General features: G+C 51.9%; 1 protein-coding gene across 3 annotated transcripts in view; it reads left to right on the top strand.

Annotated features, from left to right (window-relative positions):
- The window catches only part of CSMD2 (CUB and Sushi multiple domains 2), a 297,274-nt gene that overhangs the window by 233,074 nt on the left and 40,838 nt on the right, over nucleotides 1-23,362 (top strand). For all 3 annotated transcript variants that reach the window (XM_063355710.1, XM_063355709.1, XM_063355711.1), the window contains 12 exons: nucleotides 175-279; nucleotides 4,431-4,549; nucleotides 4,643-4,712; nucleotides 6,764-6,880; nucleotides 7,863-8,072; nucleotides 9,520-9,708; nucleotides 12,351-12,528; nucleotides 14,250-14,395; nucleotides 18,988-19,068; nucleotides 19,837-19,950; nucleotides 21,674-21,862; nucleotides 22,562-22,708. In XM_063355710.1, coding sequence (XP_063211780.1) covers nucleotides 175-279; nucleotides 4,431-4,549; nucleotides 4,643-4,712; nucleotides 6,764-6,880; nucleotides 7,863-8,072; nucleotides 9,520-9,708; nucleotides 12,351-12,528; nucleotides 14,250-14,395; nucleotides 18,988-19,068; nucleotides 19,837-19,950; nucleotides 21,674-21,862; nucleotides 22,562-22,708 — 1,665 coding nt within the window. The remainder of the gene's footprint in view (nucleotides 1-174; nucleotides 280-4,430; nucleotides 4,550-4,642; nucleotides 4,713-6,763; nucleotides 6,881-7,862; nucleotides 8,073-9,519; nucleotides 9,709-12,350; nucleotides 12,529-14,249; nucleotides 14,396-18,987; nucleotides 19,069-19,836; nucleotides 19,951-21,673; nucleotides 21,863-22,561; nucleotides 22,709-23,362) is intronic.

Below are 23,362 nucleotides of genomic sequence, written 5' to 3'. Positions count from 1 at the left end.
GGAGAGGCCTTGGGTATTTCTCAATTGGCCTCATTAGAACCTGATCAAAACCAACAGAGCTTGTTAAGTTAAAGGACTTTCTGTTCTCAGCCTCTTCTGCAGCAAGTCTCCGAGGACACGGAGGAGGAAAAAAGGATCCTCTTCAGTATCTTTGTGCACCTCTTGTTTTCCCAGGAACTACAGTGCCTGCGCTGCTGAACAGCACTTCAAACCAGCTCTATCTGCATTTCTATTCGGATATCAGCGTCTCTGCTGCCGGGTTTCACCTGGAATACAAAAGTAAGAGCAATTCAGCCTTGATCTTGCAGTTCTTCTGAGCGATGGGGAAATGGTTACGGAGCCGCCGCCTTCTAGAAGTGGAAGCTGCTGGGTGGGGAAGGGGCAGTGAGCTTGAAGGGCCGTGCGTGCCTGGGTCCCTGCTCTCAGGCTGCAGGGCGGGAGTCAGCATTAGACGGAGAACAGATGCAGCAGAGGAGGTGTGGGGGTCACGGGGTGACCCTCCTCTTGCTGCCGATGCGCTTTGTAGCACCTGTTTGGTTTCTGTGCTGTAGTGCAGGAGGAGTTCTGGAGGCCAAAGTATTAAAAATTCATGGAGAGTTGGCCTGTTCAACACAGTGCTGTAATCTTGGCTCGGGAAGTGCCTCAAATGATGCTCGCCAGGGGCTGGGAGGGACGGCCTGCTCCTTGCAGTCTTTCCTGGGCATTCAGTATTGGTCGTTGCTGGAAAGAGCACGCAGGGCTAGACAGGTCTTCATAGGATAATTCCGGCTGGAAGGGACCTCAGAGGTCACCTCATCGAACCTCCTGCTGAAAGCAGGGTCAGGTAGGAGATAAAACTTAGATTACTCACTTTACCCATATTTATGCAGTCTGTGCTTGAAAAACCCAGGGATGGAGACTGCACAAACGCTCTGGGCAGCCTTTCATCGCGTATGAGTGCTGCAGCCCCAGCCCGTCCTGCTGCTCCTCTGCCCAACTCGCTCCACTTCATCGATTTTTTTCTTATGCCGTAGGGCGCAAAACTGCATACGATATTTCAGGTGGTGTCTAGTGGGTGTTGAGTAGAGGGGGGTAATCACCTCTCCGTCTGCTGGCTGTGCTCCTGTCCCGACAGCCCAGGGCACTGTCACCTGCCTTTGGTGCCAGGGGAGACGGCTGGCTCCTGCTCACCTCTCCTGCTGGCGTGGTGTGTCTCCGCTTTGGGTTTGGAGGGGCCGTGTCCAGACACTGGACAGTGTAATTTCCCTCGGGGTTGTTACTGAATGCGTGGCCACCCTCCTTTTGCAGTCTCCAGCTCAGGGAGGCACGTTGGCCTGAGCTAAACGGGAAGGTTTGAGATGATGTTCCAAAGGCAGCAGCGCCTGGAGTGCGGGCACCCGCTCCTTTCCCCGCCTCTATTGTGTTGGGGGGCTCAGTGGGTCCATCCGTTAGGGATTATTCCAGCATCCCAGCGGAATGGCAGCGCTTCGCTTCCAGCAGGTCTTGTGCAAGGCTGCACTCAGGTTTTGGGTATACAGCCCTGGAAACATCATTATATGTGATGATATACAGAGACTATATTTTAAAAAAGAAATGCTCGGTGGTTCTCATCGCCCTCTACAACTGCCTGAGAGGAGGGGGTGGCCAGGGGGGGCCGGTCTCTTCTCCCAAGGAACAGGTGACAGGACAAGAGGAAACAGCCTCAAGTTGTGCCAGGGGAGGTTTAAACTGGGCGTTAGGAAAAATTTGTGCACTGAAAGTGTTATTAAGCATTGGAACAGGCTGCCCAGGGCAGTGGCTGAGGCACCATCCCCGGAGGTATTTAAAAGCCGGGCAGACACAGCGCGTGGAGATGTGGTTCTTGTCAGAGCCAGGCTGATGGTTGGACTAGCTGCTCTGAAAGGTCCCTTCCAGCCCAGGCAATTTGATGATTCTGAGAGAACAAACCTGCACAAAACTGGAAGACACGTCAGGGAAAAGCATCTCTCGGGCAAGGGCTTTCAGTTTTGAGTGAGGATGCCAAAAATTTGTTCTGCCCCACGCCCGTGTTTTGATTCCTGCTGTCGGAGCAGATGTCCGTTCAGGAGAGGCGTGCGCCAGCCAGGCTGCGGTGGGTCATGGGGATGGTGGCTGTTGTCTCGCCGGTGGTACCGTACCGAGGGCTTGGATTACTCACGTGCAGTCCCGCAGCAGCGCAGGCAGCCTTACAGGCGGGGTGCAGGCGCGGAACGGCAGCTCCCAGCTCCATTCAGCGCATCTAAAGGGAATGTTTCACTGGCAGGGAGGGAAGCAAGCGGGCTTCTGCGTTTGCGGTGTGCTAAAGATACGGGTGCGACAGGGCCAGGAGCCAGTCTGGTCTCAGTGCGGCTCCCGGGGGACCGGTTAATGCGTGGTGACGGTCTGGCCCTGCTCCGGTGCTGGCAGTGGCGGTGGTGAGATGATGAGGGACATGCTGGGACCGCTGTCTCTGTTCACGCAGTCTTCCCCGGGGCAATGCAAACGGAATTGTTTTCTTGCTGGACACCGTGTCTGACAATTGGTTCTGATGGCAAATCTCGCGTTTGTCTCTGAAGCCAACCAACGTTCTGTTTTATTTTTTTCCAAAGCAGCGAATAGGTTTGAAAGTGTGTTTCGTTTTGTAAAACGTCCACGGAAATGGTTTGGTTGCAGGCTGTGCGCTTTTAGGGGGCCAACTAGTGCTAAGCTTTCCAGGTTTTACTGGGTTTGCAGATTAAAACCTTGCATGTTAATGGATCCAGCAAGGTTGCAGCAACCGACGAGACTGGGGAGGGGGCGCGTGCCCCAGGTGGCCCTCTGGGAGCTGCCGAAATGGATGTTGTTTTAGAAATTCTTCTGCTGCGACTCTTTCTTCTCCATTTCTGTTTCAATCAATAAGTTCTTTGAGGATCGTATCACCCGTTGCAACAGTCATGTTGCGGTTTTTCATGAGGCTTGGGATTATCGGGTTTCTTTGGTTTCTTTGCTGAGACAATTAATAGGTGTTGATTTTCAGGGCAGCTGGAAATAATACATTTTTCGCTCTGCTCGTACAATTGGAATCTCACGGCTCTGAGCCCCGGGTTTTGTCGTTGGTTAGAGGTGCTGCAAGGAAGTTTTGAGAGATGAGCTAAAACACCAGAGATTGTTTCCTCCCCTTTCTCCCGCGCTGGGTTCCTCAAGCAAAGCTCTTATCTCTACGTGCTTGAAAGCCCAAAGCAGAGCAGGAACACGTTGGGACTGAGTGAAACTGTGCCCACTGATCTGAACGGGAAGTTATTTAAAGCTATTTTCTCTCTTGTCTCTCTGAAGGTCAAGCGATACGGCCGTGTGTGGGGAGGGACTACGTATGTTCTTGCTGGGCAGCGTGAGTCGGGTTTCAGGAGGAGAGTCAGCATCTCCTCTCCCGTTTCTTTTTTTTTTTCTCATCGCCTTTCGGCTCAGCCTGCAGACTGGGGGGTTTAAGCCGAGCGTTAGCCCTTGCAGTGATGCAGAAGGTTATCTTTTAGTGGCAGCTGCCAGCGCCGAGGGCGAGGGAGGTGCTGGCAGGCGGCGGAGCCGCGGTGGGTGCAGACGCCGGCGCCCGCGTTATCTCCTTCGGCGTTGCAGGAGGAAGAGGGGGGAGCTTGTGTGTAAAGGAGAGCGCATCGCCCCCCACGCGACTCCGGGGCTTGTTAATTGGGTTTGCAGCAGGATATTCCCAGCTGTGAATGTAGCTCAGATGGAAGTGGGATTGAGTGAAATTGTCGTAGGCTGTTCTGCAGTACCAGCCGCGCTCACTGCTGCGTGTGTCTCGTGTAGAGTCAATCTGGAATTGAAAGCAGGCAGAACAGGTTATCGGAGGGTGAAACCATGCTGCTCCTGCCCAGAAAGGGACAGATCGCGTACAGTGCATACTGCACGCCCTTCGCACTGCCAGCGAGGGACAGCAGATAGTTCCCTCTTGCATCCTCTCCGCTCTCTAGAGGTGCTGCCTGGCCGGTGAAGGAGCAAACGCGTAACGGGAACAGGGATGGGGAGGGGTCGGGGTCGGGGCGGGTGGTTGGGTTTGTGAACCGTTGAGAAGGAGCCGGTTTTTGCTTCACAGTGGACACGCTGTGGCAGCTGCAGCTCTTCCATCAAGTCATTAGGGTTCAGTCAAAAACAGTTTGGGCCACGAATCACAGAGTGATTTGTGATACCTTTGTACATCAACAAAAGCGTGTTCCAGGTGAGGTGAAGGCAGTAGACGTGAAAACCTCTGGATCCTGGACGTACCCCGTAACGCAGGGGAATGCAGCGTGGTCAGGGGTGTCTTTGTGGGGAATCCAAAGGCCATGGGACTTCCCCCGTGCCTGTGGTGGAGGTTGTTGCTAAACAGGGGGCTGGGGTAAAATGAAGGAGAGCATTTCCACTCCTGTTGCCTCCAGCGCAGACCCCGTCCCCGCGCTCTCATCTCGCTCTTGCCTTCACAGCTGTCGGTCTGTCCAGCTGCCCGGAGCCCCCCGTGCCCGGGAACGGCCTGAAGATTGGCGAGCGCTATTTAGTGAACGACGTCGTCTCCTTCCAGTGCGAGCCGGGCTACGCGCTTCAGGTACCGAGCATTTTCCAACAAAAAGGATGAGAACGAATGCCTGGGATACAGGGAGACCCTCCAAACCCTCTGTCTTGTTTTCCCCTCCTCCAGGGCCACTCTCACATCTCCTGCATGCCCGGCACCGTCCGCCGCTGGAATTACCCACCGCCGCTTTGCATCGGTAGGACTCTTGTTCTTTCGTACCTAGCAGATATTTATAACGCTTTTCTGAAAAAAAAAGGAAAAGGTATGAGTTAGAGAAATGCAGGTTTGTTGGAAGTGAGATACTGTATGGAAGAACCTTCATTTGTCGCGGGGGAAATGTCAACAAAAAAGTCCCTGTGGGCGGCCCAGAGTGCTCTGTCTGGAACGGGTGGGAGGCAGCTGGCTGCCCGTGGCACCCCCTGAGGAGCTGGGCTGAGCCTGCTCCGTCTTCCAGCCCTTCGGAGAAAAGAACCGGGCAGGCGGTTTCCACCCTGAAAGAAGTGAGCCCTCGGAGAAGAGGCACGGAGGTGAAGGGAATTTGCTGGAGTTCTTGAATTATTTTCAATACTTTGCTTTTAGCAAATCTAGATGTTTAATATTCATATTGCACATTTTACAGCTTTGAGAGAGACATTTATGCATTTAATAGCTTTAGTTAACAGTTATTTCAGGCTCCTGCTGTTCTAGCTTACATCATTTTGCTTTAAAGTAATTATAAGAGCTAACAGTTCTTTTATCCGATGATCTGCAGGCCAGGAGTAAATGCAGAGACATTTACAGCAGAATGACTGAGCTAAAGGACGCGTACCCATGGGACTTGCTCTGGGAGAAATCAGAAGCCCTTCAGCTCAGCATTAGAGTTGGGGGATCCCAGCCTGGAGGAGGATCCCAGTATCTGGCTGGAGACCAGATGAGAAACTACAAGTTTCGGGTTTCCTTCTTTTAATCGGCATCGATCAGCCGGTTGGGTAGGATTGTGCCTGGTTGGGCTGTGTGGGCTAGGCACTGTCCCGGTGCGAACACCACGCAATTTAATTCAGATTGTCTGGTTTTGGACAGTCACGACCAAGTGCAGTGGTACAAACCCCCATTGCCTGTCTGTTCGTGTTCCTCAGCTCGCGTCACACTTGACTGAAAAAGGTCACCCAACTCGAGAGGCGTAAACACGTCTCTGCAGCCAAGCGCAGATCATCACGAGTGACCTTTGTCTTTTGCGGGGCTGCCGTAGCGCCCCGTGGTGACGGTCCTGTGGCTCGTTGTCCTGTGCCAGTCGCGCACTGACGTGTCCAAACCCTGTCCAGGGCACCTCGGCCGCACGGAGCCCAGGCGCGGGTCGTTCCCCTGCTGAGAGAACAGCTTGCTTCCCTGGCGAAGCGTGCTGATTTTCTTTTGGCCCACTTCACCCAGATGCTTGACTTCTAAATAATTTAGAAGTATTTCTATTAAAGAGCCATTAAGAGGAAAAAGAAAGAGAAATCTTCTGGGAGAAACCTTGTTAGTAGCAAGTGCACACGTAATGAGCTGCTGGACAAAGGGGATCTGTACCTTCACTGTCAGAACGTGTTAGGAGTACACCTGGGTGTGCGGCTGGGTGGCATTACTGTAACGAGGTAGAGGTCACCCAGATAAGCATGAGAAGATGCTCTCTGTCGTTAAATTTCATGTGCTGTCTTTTGTAAACATATTTTGTGCTGTCATCTGTGGATCGCTTCTTGGTAGGGAATTTGCTTCACTCAGCGTGCAAACACTCTGTTCTATATTTATCAGTAATTGCCCAGAGATTGACAAGTATAGCAGTCCAGGTAGATCAGTTAACCAGAAAAAGAAGCAGTGGTAACTGGAGTCAAAATGAGATCAGTTTGTTTCTTCACAGTGATTTTTTTTTTTTTTTTGGGTGGTTAAAAATTCAAACAAGTTCTGCGTGCGCGATGTGCGCTGTTGCAATGTCCAAGGACGGAGCACAGCGCCTGTCTCTCCTCTGGCGGCTCAGATCTGTCTCCCCCACTGTGATAGGCAAAACTGCATCTCTGGGCCCAGGCTTTTATCTCCAGAGGGCAGGAGAAAGGCACATGCATTAGTAATGTGGCCACGCAGTGCCTGGCAAACTTTGGGCTGGTTCCGTAGCAGGCTTTCCTTCTTCTCTTCTTTGTTTTTAATTTCGTTATTTCCCACACAGCTGGTTGGCCATCGCCATCATCCAGAGAGACCCATAAGTCACCCTGACCATTGACACTCTTGATTTTGCAGCCCAGTGTGGAGGAACAGCAGAAGAGATGGAAGGAGTGCTCCTGAGTCCAGGGTTCCCAGGGAATTATCCAAGCAACCTGGACTGCACATGGAGGATATTGCTGCCAGTGGGCTTTGGTGAGACGGCCAGTTTTGGTTTGGTGCTGTCACAAAAGAGAGGATAGGAAGATACCGTCCCTGTTCAGGCAGTGCTGGACGCATCGCTTGCCAGGATGAGTTACAGAAACTCTGTTGTTTGACCTCCCGATTACACTTTCCATTAAAGATGCATTTATATGGTGCTATGAAATGATAAATACTTTTTCAAAAGGTCACCGTGGAGTGTATCAGGCTGATAGGAGTTTGTGGGGACCCCTGTGAATGAGCTGTAACATCCTCCCGTAGAGTGTCTGTACTTCCCCATCTTAACTACTCGCGTCTGGAATAGCCTTAAAACATCTCCAGTTGCATCACCTGTTGTAACGAGCGACCAGAGCTTGTGTTGGGTCATGTGCTGCCTCGGCTAGAGTTCATGCAGGCATCAGCACATTCAAAATCAGGATTTCGCCAGCCCTTAGGAAGAGAGGGATTTGCCCGCCTCCAGCCCAGCTCTTCCCCAGGCCAGCCCAGCAGGCGCCCCATTGCCTGGAGGAGGAAGTATCTCCCGCCTGGAGGAAGCACTGACTCTCCGGGTTTCCTGAATTACCTCTCCCCCGGCACAGTGTGGCTGCCGTGAGCCACTGCCGGCTCTGTGTCCTGCCGGCTCTGTGTCCTGCCGGCTCTGTGTCCTGCCGGCTCTGTGTCCTGCCGGCTCTGTGTCCTGCCGGCTCTGTGTCCTGCCGGCTCTGCTCAGGCGAGCGAGGGGAGCTCTGGGGAGCTCTGGGTTTGCTTTCCTGATGTCTCTGGTGCCAGGCGGAGGGAGAGGAGTGCCCAAAAATACGGGCATTGATAGCCTGAGCTTGTCTGAAACTAGATACCTACAGGCACCCCCTGCCTCCGACACGGTAAATGTACTCCTGCTGATTGACCGGGCCATACTGGGCATCACTGGGAGAGCGGTGCTGATGTGCTAAGGCTTGGGCATAGTTTTAGGGTCAGACTGTTCATTCCTCCTCTCCAGGTGCTCACATCCAGTTCCTGAACTTCTCCACTGAGCCAAACCACGACTTTGTGGAAATCCGCAATGGGCCGTACGACACCAGTAACGTCATTGGGCGGTTCAGCGGCACCGAAATCCCGGGCTCCCTCCTGTCGACATCCCATGAAACCACCGTGTACTTCCACAGCGACCACTCGCAGAACAAGCCAGGCTTCAAGCTGGAATACCAAGGTAAGGAGGCCACCGAGCGAGCGGCAGTGGGACAGTCCTGTCCCCGGGTGCTAATGGCGAGGGCGGAGGAGGGAGGGTAGACGGCATGGTTGTTGCTTTTCTGTTGAATTAATTTCATGAGGGCTTAATCCAAATGAGTGGAAAGGTGTTACATGAAGGCCATGCTTAATCCTAATAACTGGGATCTGTTCACCCGGACTTACGCCTACGGCAAATAAATGTTCCTAGAGTGCTCTGTGACAGTGAAATGCCTTAGAATTAATTCCAGCTGGATTCACTTAGATCTTGGCTCTGTCGACTTTCATGTGCAGAGGAGAGTCCTCAGCAGCCATGAGGACATGCTCGGGAATTTTGCAGTGCTTTTCGTTCTCAGCTGAAGTCCAAACGCATCCTCAGCTGCAGCCTGGCCTTGTGCTGGGGCACAAAGATGACAGGGGAATGGAGGTGCCTGCCGTCTTGCCCAGCTTGAGTCCTCCGGCAGCTCCCCAGTTGGGGATGTGATGTTCTCTGGGCAGCAGCCGTCCCCGTCTCTGGAAATGCTCCTGCTCTTAGGGGTCATGCTGCTCTTTTAGGGTGCTGGGCTGGGGCTGCCTTTGCCCTGTTGGAAGAGACCATGAACTTCTAGCTCTGCTCAATCCACAGCTCCACCTCGATGGGTGCTTTTGCAAAACCTTTTGGTCTTCTTTGTCCACCTGTCCTTGGCACATGGGAATAGGAGGGGGCAAAGGATGCCCAGGGCAGGTCGTGTACTTCAGAGGGAATACAGTTGTGATGGGGTTTGCTGCGCAGCAGCGGGGAGCCGAGGGGTCCAGCTACTGCCTGGGAGAGAGCCGTGAGGAGTGGGAGAGATGGAGCATGTGTCTCCAGCCGTGTGATACAGCCAAGGACTGACAAAGGGCTGACTCCCAGAAATAGCAATAAAAGCCGCTACTCATACTTAATTGAAAACATTAATTTTGTCTTGGCTGTCCTGTTCATGCACCATATAATTCATGCGCTACTGCACAATTTAGGAAGGAATGTGCTCTCTGAGGCACTCTGGGTAATCTCATGGAAATTGCTATGCAAATTAGCTCTAGCAAGGCTGACCAATAATTTATAATGCCAGGTGGAACATGTTAACCAATTGACTTGCATTCGTCATCAGGGTTGTCCACGTTTTGTCGAAAAACAAGGCAGATTTCCCAATTGGAAGTGAAGTGCGGGGTGAGTCTGTGAATCCCGGCTCCGGCGGAGCAGGGCAGACCCCGGGGCTCACGGCTGAAAGCGGGACGTTCCCTCCGCTCTATGCAGATGTGTGCAGGGTTCATTAAAGTTTATCTCCTTCAATTAAGTCATTGTATGAGGAGGAAGTAGCCAAGCAGCACGGACAGTGTACTGTTCCTGCTTTTGTGAGAAAATATGAACTATGAAACATTCCTCCTTATTTTTTTTATCTTTTTTTCAGCCTACGAGCTGCAGGAATGCCCTGACCCTGAACCTTTTGCTAATGGTGTTGTAAGAGGAGCTGGTTACAACGTTGGCCAGTCCATCTCCTTTGAGTGCCTGCCTGGCTACCAGCTGATCGGCCACCCCGTCCTGACCTGCCAGCACGGCACCAACAGGAACTGGGACCACCCGTTGCCCAGGTGTGAAGGTATGGCTTTGGGGTTGCCCTGAGAGCACCCGGATGGGCATTTCTGGGGAGAGAAACGGCTTCGGCTCTCTGTTCTTGGCCTCCTCTTGCATCATTGTTTTGTAATTGGGGTGAAAGTTTCTCTGGAAACGAAAGCGTCACTGGAGGCGGAAGCGTGTTCTCCATGAGTTGATGTTGAACATATTTCAGCCTAGTCAAAGCGAACATCTTGAACAGTTCAAAACCAAGGTGCATCTTTTGAGATGGTGTGTTTGAGTCTCGTGCTGTGGGCGAGGACAGTCTCTAGCTGTCAGTCTCGCCGCTGGTGCCGGCGGGAGCTGCGCTTTCAGAAGGAAGCACTCCAGGGTGATTGCAGTGCGCGTTCTTGTCTGCTTTATTTCTTCAGCAATGTTCAGCTTCCGTTGATTTAGCATTGGCAAATAAAAACAGTCCCTGGTAAAAGACCCCTGCAGCTCTGGAGGCTCTTAGTGTGGGAAGATGTCTCCCGGTCTAGTCTCCTTAGTGTGGCAATGACGGCATCTGCAAAATGATCCGGATGGGAGCTCTTCAGTGACCTTGACCGTGGTCTCCCTTCTGAAGACCATGTATGCTGGGAGGGCCCTGCAGGCTGAAGGAGTGGATCTGTGTTCTAGGCATCGAAGCTCAAATGCCCAAATTTGCTTTTCAGCCCCCAACAGGGCAGTTGCAGCCTTTCATCCTGTGCGCCAGTGGACTGAGTTGTGTGTGGTTTACTTTAGAAGGCTTTCATACGAACCCCTAAGAAGTTCAGAGGAGCTTATTGAAGCTTTCCCACCACATTTCCCAGGAGTGCTGACCTTTATCCCAGCCTCTTTGCAGTACTTGGTCTGCAAGAGCCGCGCGCTGGGCAGAGAGAGGGAGAGGTGGTATTTTTCCTCTTTTAAGTCCTTGAACCCCAGAGAACACAAAATACACAGAACCGAATCCTCAGCTGCTCTTCCCCTGGCCCCAGCAATGCACCAGGGACGTGTGTTAGCTGAGACACCGTCCCGCGCTCGCTGGGTGCTGCTCGCGGGGTGAGGGGCTGGGGGCAGCGGGATCACGCCCTTACCTGCCTCCGGCGTCAGCTCTGCCAGCTACAGCCGTCCAATTCTTCCTTCCTTACGGTGTTTTTTAAGTAGCTTTCTTGCTCTTCAGCACTTCTGATAGCACAGAGGGACGAGGGCTTAGGTATGTTTTGGACCATTTGCTTTTTTTCTCTGTGTGCGCATCTGGTGGGCTGTTAGTGCTCTTACAGTCAATGCAGAACTTTCCTTTTCTAGCTGTTTCCGTAAATGGTCCATTTTTGCATAGCAGCAAGCAGTGAGGACTCTGCCTTAGGCTAACCACCTCACCTTTCCCGCACAGGTCACAGCTGAAAGCCCTTTTAATTAAAAGAGAAGCTGTAATTCTAAAATAAATGCACAGAAACCGAGGTTTCCAGCACCACTCCAGGGAGATCTTCTGGTGATCAGCAGGCTGCCTGCTGCTTTGCAGGGCAGAAAGGAACTTGGCCCCCAAGGTTCCTTGGGTGTTTGTTTCAGAAAATGAGTGTATGGAGTTACAGAAATACACATGCTTTTTCTCAGCGTGACAGACCCCGTGAATAAGCGGAGCAGAACCAGGCAGGGAATAATATGGAGCCTGGCTCTAACCTCACATCTGGAGCACCAAGTCAGGGCCGGGGTGGTAGAAGTCTGTGGAGCTACGAAGAAGAGTGAGTGTGCAGCACTGAGCCCGAATTCCTAAGGTGTGTCGGGAGGGAGAACGCGTTAGCCAACGCCAAGGGCTGGGTTAACGCAGCTGCGTGGCTGCTGGAGCGGAGCTGGCTCAGGCGGGTGACGCTGTCTGCACCTACCCCCGTGCCTTCGGCTGTGGCGGGTTGCCAGGATCACGCTGCAGATGTTGCTGTGGTTTGGTTTGTTGCCGGGGAGGTGCAGAAGCTGACGCTGGTACATGGGACTGTCAGACCTAGGGACCCGCTGTGGCCCTCCCGTGGTGCCTTCAGCAGGGCGTCATCTTCCTCCCCCTCTCCTCTGCTGCCCGGGCTGTTTCTGAGTGTCTCTCTTCAGTTTGCCAGTTCCTTTGGAGCTGGAAGATACCTGGTGCGATAGAGCTGTCGGCTTGATTAATGAATTGGATGGTGCTGTCACACAAATCATCGTTTCCCCCCTGCTCAGATGTGCTCTGTGAAAAGCCAGCTGCTCGGTGGTTCTGGTCCAGGCCACGCTGGAGGAACAAGTGGAGAGATTTGCCCACTGGTGGGATCTCGGCAGGAGCTGTATTTTCCATGCATGGGTGCAGACAGCTGGTGGAGCCCAAAGACTCCTACGAGGGCATAAGATAGAGTTTATTTGCACACCTGGCTATCACATCTGTACAAAACACCCTGGCAGTCTCCTTTCAGCTCCAAAGCACTTACATTTATTGTAATGGAATTAAGTTGAAAATATTAGATGTAGTTGTGACAGATAGGAATTATTCAAGGTTCGGGGCTGGATCCTCCAGAATTGCTATCCTTTTATCAAAAAAAAAAAAAAAAAAAAAAAAAAGGAAAGAAAAATGGGAAATAGGGGATCTTTAAGAGTTACTGTTTTGGGGGATATCTCTGCATTAGGTTTGTGTTTCTGTCTGATTGCCTGCAGTGCCTTGTGGGGGGAACGTCACCACCCAAAATGGTACGGTTTACTCTCCCGGCTTCCCCAACCAGTACCCCAATTCCCAGGACTGCACTTGGCTTCTGACAGTGCCGGTGGGATATGGAATCCATCTCAACTTCACTCTGCTGCAAACGGAGCCCTACAACGATTTCATCACCGTTTGGTGGGTACAGCAAAGGTGTGGGGAGCGACTGGAGTCGCTCCTAAGGCTCCGTTTCAGAAAGATGCTCTGCTGATAAATAGAGCGCCCATTGCCCGGGGGCGTGGGTAGTGCTGTGTCTGAGGGCGTGAGGAAGTATCCTCTGGGGACACGGGGATGAGGATTTGGAATTTTTTTCACTCCGGGTGCCTTTAGATTAACGACCACGTGCTGCAAGGGGCTAGCAAAATGGACGAGGTGACTGTCTCCAAACACAGTTAATGTTGACAGACGGAGGCAAGGACGGCAGGGGCCGTGAAGGGGACGCTCACTGGGTGACGGGGCTGCTCGTGCCACGTGAGGGAAATGTCGTCCTTTGGGGCTAGCGGGGAGTCTGTACAGGAACGCTTGGCTTTCCTGGTGCCTTTGCCTCGGTGTTGTGCAGCTCACAAGGAGCAGTCCCGCCCGTGGCCGTACAGCAGCACCTGTTAAACCTTAGAGGTCTTTTTTGCCCTTAATTGCTGCGATCCTGGGCAGTTAGAAATGAAGCACGTCAGCCCCCGCGGTGCCTGGGCTGAGCAGGCACGGTCCCGCTGCTTTGCCGCGGTTGCCACGAGTCGGGGTTGAGCTGCCGGGGGGCAGCCAGCGGGTCCCCAGCTGCGGCGGGAGGGCGTTCGGCGGCACGGCCCCCTCATCCTGCTGGATGCTTTCATCAGCCCATCCCTTCATCCCGAAATACTCTGCGGAAAGGAATGAGGAAACATCTCCTGGGAAGCCTGAGGGGCTTTACAGAGGAGACTTTATGAATGGTAAACAGGGTCTTTATCTCAAGCTAAATTTAGTTGAAATGAATCTTGTTCGGACTCGCATAATAGGAATTGCCTTTCGCTTCTGATTTCTCTGATAGACATTTTCTGGGGCTCTTTTTTATTCCTTTTGTACTTTATCTATGGCTACCTGCCTATGGATAGAGGCTGAATGAAGAAAAAAAACGCTGGTAAACTGTTTACCAATGTCCTCTTTTGGTTTTTCCTTCCCGATCAGGGCTGCGCAGCCCCGCAGTCCAGGCTGACCTCCCAGACGGCAAAGGCAATGCTGGGATGGCGTTAGGAACCGGCTGTGACCCCCAGCTGCCTTTTAAATAGCAGCAACTGGGAACTGTGACCTTTGATGTAAAATGGGCACAACTCTGCTGCGGTTAATGAGGTGGCACTGATTTCTTCACCCCGGGAGCCTCACAGGCTGGGATCTTCCTTTCCTATTTGGAGAAAGGAAGAGAAATGGCATATTATCAACCTCAGTCAGCGCAGGGAGCACACGCAGCTGCGCTGGCTGAAGAGCTTGTGGCCAAATTCTCGAGCTTGTAGCACTCAATCAGTGCCTGACTTTCAGAATAGCTCAGCGTCTGCTGTGCAACCAGGGAGTGAAGCTCCATTGGAAAACTGGCCCTAATTCTTCAAGTTCTGAGGTTAAAAGTGAAGTTCATGCTTGTAATTGTCTAGCGGGTGAGCACTGCCCTGCCAGAGGAGATTATTCTGGGTATAGTGGAGTGGGGAGGGGGACTGGGGGTCCGGGTCAGCTGCCCAGGGAGCTGCTGAGACTGTAACACAGATGTAGAAAAGGGAGGACGAGGAAAGAAGAGCATGGAGGAGTTTCTGTGCGTGCAGTGTAGGAGGTTGGTCATTGTCTGGGATTAAAGACCTGTAATAATGCTCTTTTCTTTTGTTTCTGACATACGATTTTAGGGATGGTCCACAGCAAACGGCCCCACAGCTCGGTGTGTTCACTGGCAACTCTGCTAAGAAATCAGCCCAAAGCTCTTCTAATCAGGTCCTGATGAAATTCCACAGTGATGCAGCCAACGGAGGGATTTTTGCCATTTATTTCTACGGTCTGTATTGCTTACTGAGCAGCTCGTGCCTTATACCTGCCTACGGGGTGTGTCGGGGCATGGATCGGTTGTGGTTTGTTGTGGGGAGGACTAGTTCTGGGGAAGGGAAGATGTGGGAAAAAAGCCCCACACTTTTGCCTGAAATCTTCCACAAAGGGCCCAGTTTTCACAGGTTTGAGATGGAAGGTCCCTTATGCAGTCGAGCACTGGCAAGTGGTCACGGAGTCTGTGCGGATGTGGAAATCCATCCGTAACGCCGTGACAATTCAAGCACAGATCAAGTGCCTGTGAACCAAGAGCCACGCCAACCCCGCGCCTCTCTCAAGGTGATGCCTGTAAATATCGTCCTCTCCGTGGCAGATCCTGTTATGGGTGGCTCTCCTTTGTTCGCCAAAACTCTCCTTCCCTGCAGTGTCGGCTGGATGCAGAATTGTCTTTCCAGTGCTATGCTAAACCAGTTGGGTCAACTTGGTGGCCTGTTCTAAATGGCAGCTGTGTTCCAGCTGAGAGGAAACGTATGAAATTCAACAAGGGCAAGCGCAGGGTGCTGCCCCTGGGGAGGAATAACCCCCTGCACCAGGACAGGTTGGGGTGACCTGCTGGAGAGCAGCTCGGTGGAAAGAGACCTGGGAGTCCTGGGGGACAACGGGATGCCCATGAGCCAGCAATGCGCCGTTGTGGCCAAGAAGTCCAATGGCATCCTGGGGGGCATCAAGAAGAGCGTGGCCAGCAGGTGGAGGGAGGTCACCCTCCCCCTCTGCTCTGCCCTGGGGAGGCCACATCTGGAGTGCTGGGTCCAGTGCTGGGCTCCCCGGGTCAAGAAGGACAAGGAACTGCTGGAGAGGGGACAGCAAAGGGCTGCCAAGATGCTGAGGGGACTGGAACATCTCTCTGATGAAGAAAGGCTGAGGGATTTGAGTCTCTTCAGTCTGGAAAAAAGATGACTGAGGGGGGATCTTATCAACGCTTCTAAATACTGAAAGGGTGGGTGTCAGGAGGATGGGGCCAGGCTCTTCTCAGTGGGGCCCGGGGACAGGACAAGGGGTAACGGGCACAAACTGGAACATGGGAAGTTCCACCTCAACACGAGGAGGAACTTCTTTACTTTGAGGGTGGCAGAGCCCTGGCACAGGCTGCCCAGAGAGGTGGGGGAGTCTCCGTCTCTGGAGACATCCCAACCCCGCCTGGAGGCGTTCCTGTGCCACCTGCTCTGGGTGACCCTGCTCTGGCAGGGGGCTGGACGGGATGATCTCCAGAGGGCCCTTCCCACCCCCACCATTCTGTGATTCTGTGACTTTGTTTCTCTGGGGAGGAAACGAGTTCTGCAAATCCCTGAATTACTTGGGGATTCTTTGGTGTGAGTGCAGCTCACGCTAGAGAGATGTTGGGTATTACATTGAAATGAGAGCATTTGCTTTCCACCACTAAACAAGAGCCCAACTTTAAATTGGATTAGCTAACAAGTTCCTACGGCAGTGCTGGGATTTTGGAAAGCGCGAATGGAGACCTCCCCTCGCTTCGGTAATTTGCTGGCAACGATGTCAACAAAGTCTTACATGAATTCCACGATGAATCTGTGCAGAATGTCTTAGCTTCTGTTCGGTTCTGAAAGGCAAGTGTTATACGGACAGGCTGAATTTAAAGAATGTTTGCTAGGCTTCGGAGGGAATTGGTTTACTGCTGCAAAACACTGTAAGATTTATATTACTAGACAATGGCGCTTATATAACGGTTATGCAAAAAATTATGGTTTAGGCAGTTTGGCTCAGAAATGAGCAATGTGTAAACACTGCTGCAGTTCAGCAAATGCTTCCTTTTGTAATATGAATTAGACACTATCATTGCTGTGGTGGAGCCCGTCAGCATATGTTGCCATTCTCTAATCTTGATGGCACTTTATGCTGAGGTTTCTTTAGCTTATGGTTTACGTGGGGTCTAAAGCCAGTCGCAGGCACGATGAGAGGTCTGGGGTCGGTGCTGGTACGGATCGGCGGAGCCCAGCAGTGATTTGTAAGCTGATAACCAGCTGGGCACTCCCGCAACTGCTCAGCCTTTTGTTAAAGTGTCACTTACTGGCTTATTGCTCCCTGTGTACGTGGGACTTTCGTATAAAGCCTAACCCCAAAGATTTAAGTGATTGAGGCAGTTGCCTCCGGGGTGGGATTCTTCTCTTTCCCCGGCTCTGGGTCTGCGCCTGGTGCCACACGCACCGAGAGAGGGGCAGGAGGAAGGGGGGGAATTTTCACACCGGGCTCAGGCAGCACAGTCAGCTAAATCTTTGGTATCGCCCTTGGGGTGTATCTGCAGGAAATGCAATTTCCTCAGGATCTACAGCAATGTATATTTTCATTTCTGCGTGTGCATGCTGGCAGATCTAGGACATAGGAGACGTCCTCCTTCAGCTTTAAATTGTCTTTTCCCGTCCAGTGACGATCAGCACCGTGTCGGAGAACCGTTGCCCTTTTAAATGCCTGCAAAGGAAGGTTTCTGTAGGGTGGAGGAAGGGAAACAAAAGAATGATTCGCAGAGCTTAAAGATTCAATAGCATCCCTTGAAAAATGATGATGTTGCACCTATTATTAAACGGGTTAGTTCGGGTGCCAGCGCGAAGTGATGTGTGAGCGCGATGGGAGAGGGTTTTATGGCACAGTAACTCAAGGGGGTCCCAGTGTGGTTTCAAGGACGGGACTCTGTTTTGTCCTGCTGAGAATGAATGGATGTGCTGTTGAAAGGAGCTTTGCCGGTGCTGTATCACCCATATGCTGAAGCCATCTTAATCACACCTCTGTATTGAAATATGGCCCGTTAAGGAGTGGAGATTAATGCCGTAAATGCTGGGTTATCTTTCCACTTCAATAGATGCTGTCAAGCACTTTTAGAATAGCATTTAATTTAAATTTTTGTTACGGTTTCCTTTCCTTCTTTCCCCCAGTGTCAAACATCTGCTTAAAAGGTTGCACGTAAGTGTGTTCCCTCCTGGGATGGCTCTTTGCTGGGTAGCAGAAGGGTTCTCCCCGCTGCCTGCCCTCTCCCATCCCGCCTGCGGGCTCCCCCAGCTCATCCCTTCTCTGTGCTCCCGTGCTGGGTTGCAAAGGAGGGGCTGAGCGTCCGAATTGCAGAGCTGGCACTTCTCTTTGGCCTCCCGAGGTTGAGTTCAGCCCGCTGCAGTAGCATGTGTTTGTCTTTCCCTCCACCTTGCACACATGAGATACGTCAGCCCATCCCTCGTGGGATACCAGAACCAGATAACCAGAAGCGGCTCTGTTCCCCCAAACCTCCAAACATCACATTTTTCCAGGTGTCTTTTGGGGAAGGTATTATCCTACCCCAGGTTAGAGCGTAGGGAAGTTGAGGTGAGACGGTGGGGCATCTACTTCTGCACATGTGTATTTAATCATCACCATAAGCCTCATTAAAGTTGCTGCCGGGACTGCCAGCCTTGCCGTGGTGTGAAGGGTTCGACAACGTGGGGTCAGTAAGAATTAATATTCAGTGGCAGCTTGAGCTCCAGTATCTTAAATTAAAGGGCTGATATAAATTTCAGAGGAAGTTACGCTTGTCCAGGGTCAGGTGCGGGGAGAGCAAAGATGCAGAGAAGTGCTGAGCAAATAGCAGAAAATGTCTTTCATTAATATTCATTTGGTTCCCACTACCATCTTTTCAATTTAGCCGTGCTCACAGCTCTTGTATGTTTATTTTCGTAAGCAGCACAGTGCTCGGGCCTTATGCACCCGCATGCTTGTGAGCAGGGCCTTTGTTTTGCTCAGTGTTAGCTGACCTTCAATTTTTGGTGGAAAATTTGCTGTTTGCAATGTATTTGGTCAGGTGCATGAGCCATAAGGAGTTGTTTCTGCTCCTCAACTGGGTGCCTTCTTCCCATTCAGCCACGTGGCGCCCCTGAAGAAACGCCTAATTGGGCAAAAAGTACAAGGTCTGCCCTGTTTTGCCTGCCGTGAGGCACTGACATCACCCTGGCATAGGTTGCTTTGAGAACTGCAAGCTGCGTATAGGATTTGCAGTTGAAAACAGTAGCACTCCTGGAATTATTTGCAGAAGAAATTAATGCATAAAATTCCAAGTTAAAAATAAACCGCTGAGTTTTGCGATCTCTGTTCAAGGATAGGCGGTAAGGATGAAATTCTCTGAATAATTATTGTCGTTTACTCGGTGCTGGAGCAGTCTGAGACTCTCTCTCTGCTGCGACTGACCTAATTCCACTGAGGTCACCCAGATCTTCTCCCTTAGTATCCCAAGAGGTGCTGGTCGTGTTGCCTCACGTCGGCACCCGTCGGTCATTGCTCAGTGTTCGTCCCAGTGGATTAACGCGGCAGGGTGCCGGCCTCGCCACAGACTGACAAAAATCTGTTTCTGATTAAGTGTCAGAACCTGGAGAGAGCTGCTTTGGGGCACAAGTACCTGGAGCCATCTCCGTAGGGTTTGGAGGGGGAAAGGGCTGGTTGTGCTTTTGCCAGTTCCTTCTACGTGTGGGGAGGGAGGATGTGCTCCGACGCCTGCTGTGCTTAGCTCCGAGATGCCGCGGCTGCCTTCACCCCCAGCTTAACGTCTGCCGCTCTTCCTTTGCTCTCTTCCAGCCTACCAGCTCTTCAGATGTCAGCTGCCGACCATCGTTCCCAACGCAGAAATCATCACCGAGAACGAAGAATTTAACATAGGTATCCTCTCCCGGTCCTCTGAGCCCTCCTTCCCCCTCGCCAGCTGCCGGGAATGCCATGGGAAGACACACGAGTGTTGTCACCCCGTATCTGGGGTTTCAGGACACCCCTTCACGCGTGGGATTGTGTGTGGCGTGGGGAGGTGTGTGGGACCCTGCCCAACACCTGACGTTCACACGGAGTCAAATTGATCCGACTGTCCCGAGGCTTTTCCTCTCTTGTTAGTACAGAAGAAGTGGTTGGGCTTTTGTGAAAGCCCCGAGCTTGGTCAGGAGCATTCACAAATGTTTGCCACAATAATAGTTTTCAGGTGTTTCAAACAAAATGTTGTGTGAAAGCTTAGAGGCCGTCACTCTTTTTTTGAGAACCTCCCACCCATATTGGCTGTGCTTTTTGTATTTTTAGCTGTTGCTCATGGTTACATCCACGTTGTAAGTGTGCCTGCAACCAGTGAATTAGCCGTGATTTTTTTTAAAGCATCTTTTTCTCGCCGTCTGCTCTCTTTGAGGGAAGTCTCCACCTGAAATAGCTTGCACAAATGAGAATAGTCTCAGTGGCACGACAGCAGTTTATCCCAGCTGAGACTCCAGCATGCCTTTCTACACCTTTTATTTCCGCACGGTCATGCCAGAGCTCGATGGCAGAGGCAAGGTCGAGGGGGACGAGAGGTCTCTGCTCCCTCCGTGGTACCCTCTTCCCAGGGCACAGTTCAGCCTTAACGAATTGATCCTTCTCTTGAGTCAAGATATTTTCTGTTTCTGTCCGTAGGCGACATAGTGAGGTACAGGTGCCTTCCTGGCTTTACCCTGATTGGAAATGAAATCCTGACCTGCAAACTAGGCACTCACCTCCAGTTTGAAGGACCTCCGCCCACGTGTGAAGGTAAAGCCTGGGGGTGCCCAGGGTGGCAGCCAAAGCTTCCTACAGAGGGTGCCGTGAAGTGTGGAGGCTGGTGAAGTGAGCTGGATGGCAGCTGGGGGAGGTTTCCTTGCACATACTGCATCTCTGGGGCCAATTCGCACATCTCCAGGGTCCCAGTCATGCAAAACCGCCCGTCAGGACCTTGTGAGGAGGGCAGCGAGACCGCCCTGTGCAGGGAAGGGCTGTTCTCCAGACCCACCTTGGGTCACACGCCTTGGCCGGGCTCAAGCGACAACCAGCAAATAACGGTGAGAGATTTGCTGGGTGACTTACTGCAGCCACTCTCTGATAAATGATAGGGAAAGTTCCTCTGCCCTTTGCTGGCTCCGGGGATTTTATGGTGACTCCGCATTGTCTGGGAACATGTCAGGTACCCCTGGATTATACCCCAGCCCCCAGTTCAGGAAGGCGCTTTAAGCTTGGACTTCCCTGCAGAGGGAGCGAGCAGAGGTCTGACACACCGTGTGTCTGACGGCATTCGGGAGGTCATTAGAACAGTCACCCAGACGTCCTTACCCTGGGAGGGGGGAGGAATTGTGAGCCGAGGGTTTGCCAGTGATCCATGATCAGCCAAAGGAAGCGCAGGCTGCAGCGCGTGAGCTCCTCCGGCGAGGCCGTCCTGCCGGGAACGGCTTCGCTATTAGTGCCACAGAATGTATGACGTGGGAGAAAAATGAAAGCCCCGAGCAGGCTGCGTTGTACACCTTGCTGCTGCGCAGGAGGGATCCCAAAGATGTTTCCGTGCTACCGTGTTACCTTATTTATCCTCTGGATTCCTGCTGGTACTTTTGCTCACTCCAGCCGTGATTATTTCATCTCCTTCATTCCCTCCTATCTGAACATTTTTACCATATAATGGGATATTTTTCTATAGCTTTATTCTCTCTGAAATAGCATGAACTGAAGGAGAGGAAGGGAGGTCATTCAATTATTTACTGATGGTTGTTAGCCTGGGGGTAAAGGGACTGCTTAAATTACATCTGGCCACCAATTTATAGAGGTCAAAAAATCACTGATGGGATTAAGGATTTGGAAAGAATACACTGTTCTTTCTGGATAGTTCTGGCTGTTTTCTATTAATACAAGTACAGCATTTGCACTGGGCTTTAGTGACAATTATGGATAAACAACGATCCCTTTCTTTTTATGCTTTTTGCTCACTTTGTGTGTTTGCCTCCTTTTCTGGGGTGTTTTTGCTGGCGTTTTTACGTAGCGTATTCAGCCAGATTTAATATTTTCAGAATGGGGCATAGTGATTAGAGAAAGGAATTGGGGTTCTTACGTCCTAGTTAACAACTCCATGGGTGACCTGGGATAAGCCTGTAGTTCCACACCTTGTTCCAACGCAGGTAATAAAGTTTCCAGGGATTCCCAGGGTGTGTTTTGTAACTGGAAAGTAGCTGCTTGGTTGCAGTGCCGTTCATTTTGAAAGAGATGTGAAACGATGCAAAAACGGTTGGGATTTGTGGAGGCGCGGCATGCTTCGTTTGGAACCTATGTCAGGGTCTGGGGATTCTCCGTGAGCCCCAAGGGTGCGGTGGATGTACGCGGGTGGGAGTCGTGCTCTGTCTTGACCTAGCTCCTCAAGACTGATGACCTTGGCCATAGTACCTTGTGTTTCCTTCCTTCCTCTGCGAAATAGGAAAATTCATTTGCTATTGTCTCTCCTTCACGTTCCCGGCAGTGCATTGTCCAATGAACGAGGTGATGACGGACTCCACTGGTGTCATCCTCAGCCAGAGCTTCCTGGGAAGTTACCCCCACTTTCAGACCTGTTCCTGGGTGGTGAAGGTAGAGCCTGGGTATAACATCTCCCTCACCATCGAGTACTTCCTGAGCGAGAAGCAATATGATGAGTTTGAAATCTTTGACGGTAAGAGATTTGCCGCTTTGACTTGCATAGCAACTGAGGGGAAAGGAGAGAAATGGCAGAGTTTTGTTAATCTCCGTTCCCAGAGCACTCTGGGGAGAGCTTTACACCGCTCCGCCTGTAACCTTCTGCTGGACTTAAAGAAAGCTCCTCCTAAGACTCACTGATTCTCTGGATAAGAAAATATCAGTGATTTGATTTTTGGGTGACGCCCAATTTTCCCAAGGGACAGGAGTCAGCAAGCTCCTGAGATGAGAGAAATTGTAGCGGAGGTTGCTGGGAAGGGATGAGTTGGGAAGGTGGGATTCCTCATCCCCGAAGCCCGTGCAGACCGGATTTTCTAGGCCCATGAGTTGTCATGAACTGAGAAGGGAACTGTCAGTATTCACAATGATGCAGCTTTGGAACCAAACGGAGAACACGAGCGCTGTGCTGATGCTCCCGTGGTTTCCCACTGGGACTTGAGCCTGGAGCAAAATCCCGGTGTTACTGCAATCAACTGGGCTTTGTTGGCAGTTGGTTTCCCAGGAGCCAGGTGTCTGCTCTGGGACTGGTGTTCATGAAACCCCCTGAGCACGAGCTGTGTGGAGTTCCACGACGTGCCCGTTCCTTCTGCAGAAACACGCCCTGGCACATAAAGCCCAGGAGCAAGGGTTTGTGTGTGCCAGCCCTGACTTTTCCTCCTTCCCTTTGTCCTTACAGGTCCCTCTGGCCACAGCCCGCTGCTCCTGTCGCTGAGTGGGAACTACTCTGCGCCGCTGACCGTCACCAGCAGCGGCAACAAAGTCTATCTCCGCTGGTCCTCTGATCATGCCTACAACAGAAAAGGCTTCAAAATCCGCTACTCCGGTAAGCACACAGCGGAGACGAGGTGCCTCTGCCAGGAACGTGGCCATCCCTTCAGCTAAGGATCTCCACGAAATTGCTGCGGAGGGGCAGAGGCCATCTGTGTCGGCAGACGCTGCCAAGGCCTGGGAAACGCGCTCAAAGCTGGGCTCGTTCCGAGCTGGTGGGGCTGGGGGAGGCAGGATTATTTCCAGCAGAAACCTTGAAGCTTTTGGCTGCAAGCACCCTTAAGAATCAGAACCAGAATATATAACCACAGACATCGTGGCTCTGGATGAATGAAACCCATCCCATGCAATTCACAGTCAGTATCGCTGCGTTACTAAATTATTGTGTCCTTGCGATGAGGCCACTTTGAGATGTTTGAAGATTAACATGACAAAACGTTAAGAACTTGTGTTAGGAGCTGCTCGGTGCGTGAGGCACAACTTCGGTGAGACCGATGGCGCTACAGCGTTTGCTGTGGATGGTCGGGAACACCTTGTGCTCCTGCGCAGGCGTCCTGCCGCTGCTCTTGCAGGAGCAGGACCGCGGAGTCTCAGTTGCTCGTTCAGCACAAAAACGCTGCTGGGTACTGGATGTTTGCTGAGGATTCCTTAAAACGAATTACGGTGTTTTGGAACTTAGCAAATCTTAATTAGCGGAAGTTATAACACT

This window comes from Chroicocephalus ridibundus, chromosome 19 (assembly GCF_963924245.1).
Source record: "Chroicocephalus ridibundus chromosome 19, bChrRid1.1, whole genome shotgun sequence".
Taxonomy (NCBI): domain Eukaryota; kingdom Metazoa; phylum Chordata; class Aves; order Charadriiformes; family Laridae; genus Chroicocephalus; species Chroicocephalus ridibundus.
The sequence above is the reverse complement of the archived record's forward strand: the minus strand, read 5'-3'. Positions and strand labels throughout refer to the sequence as shown.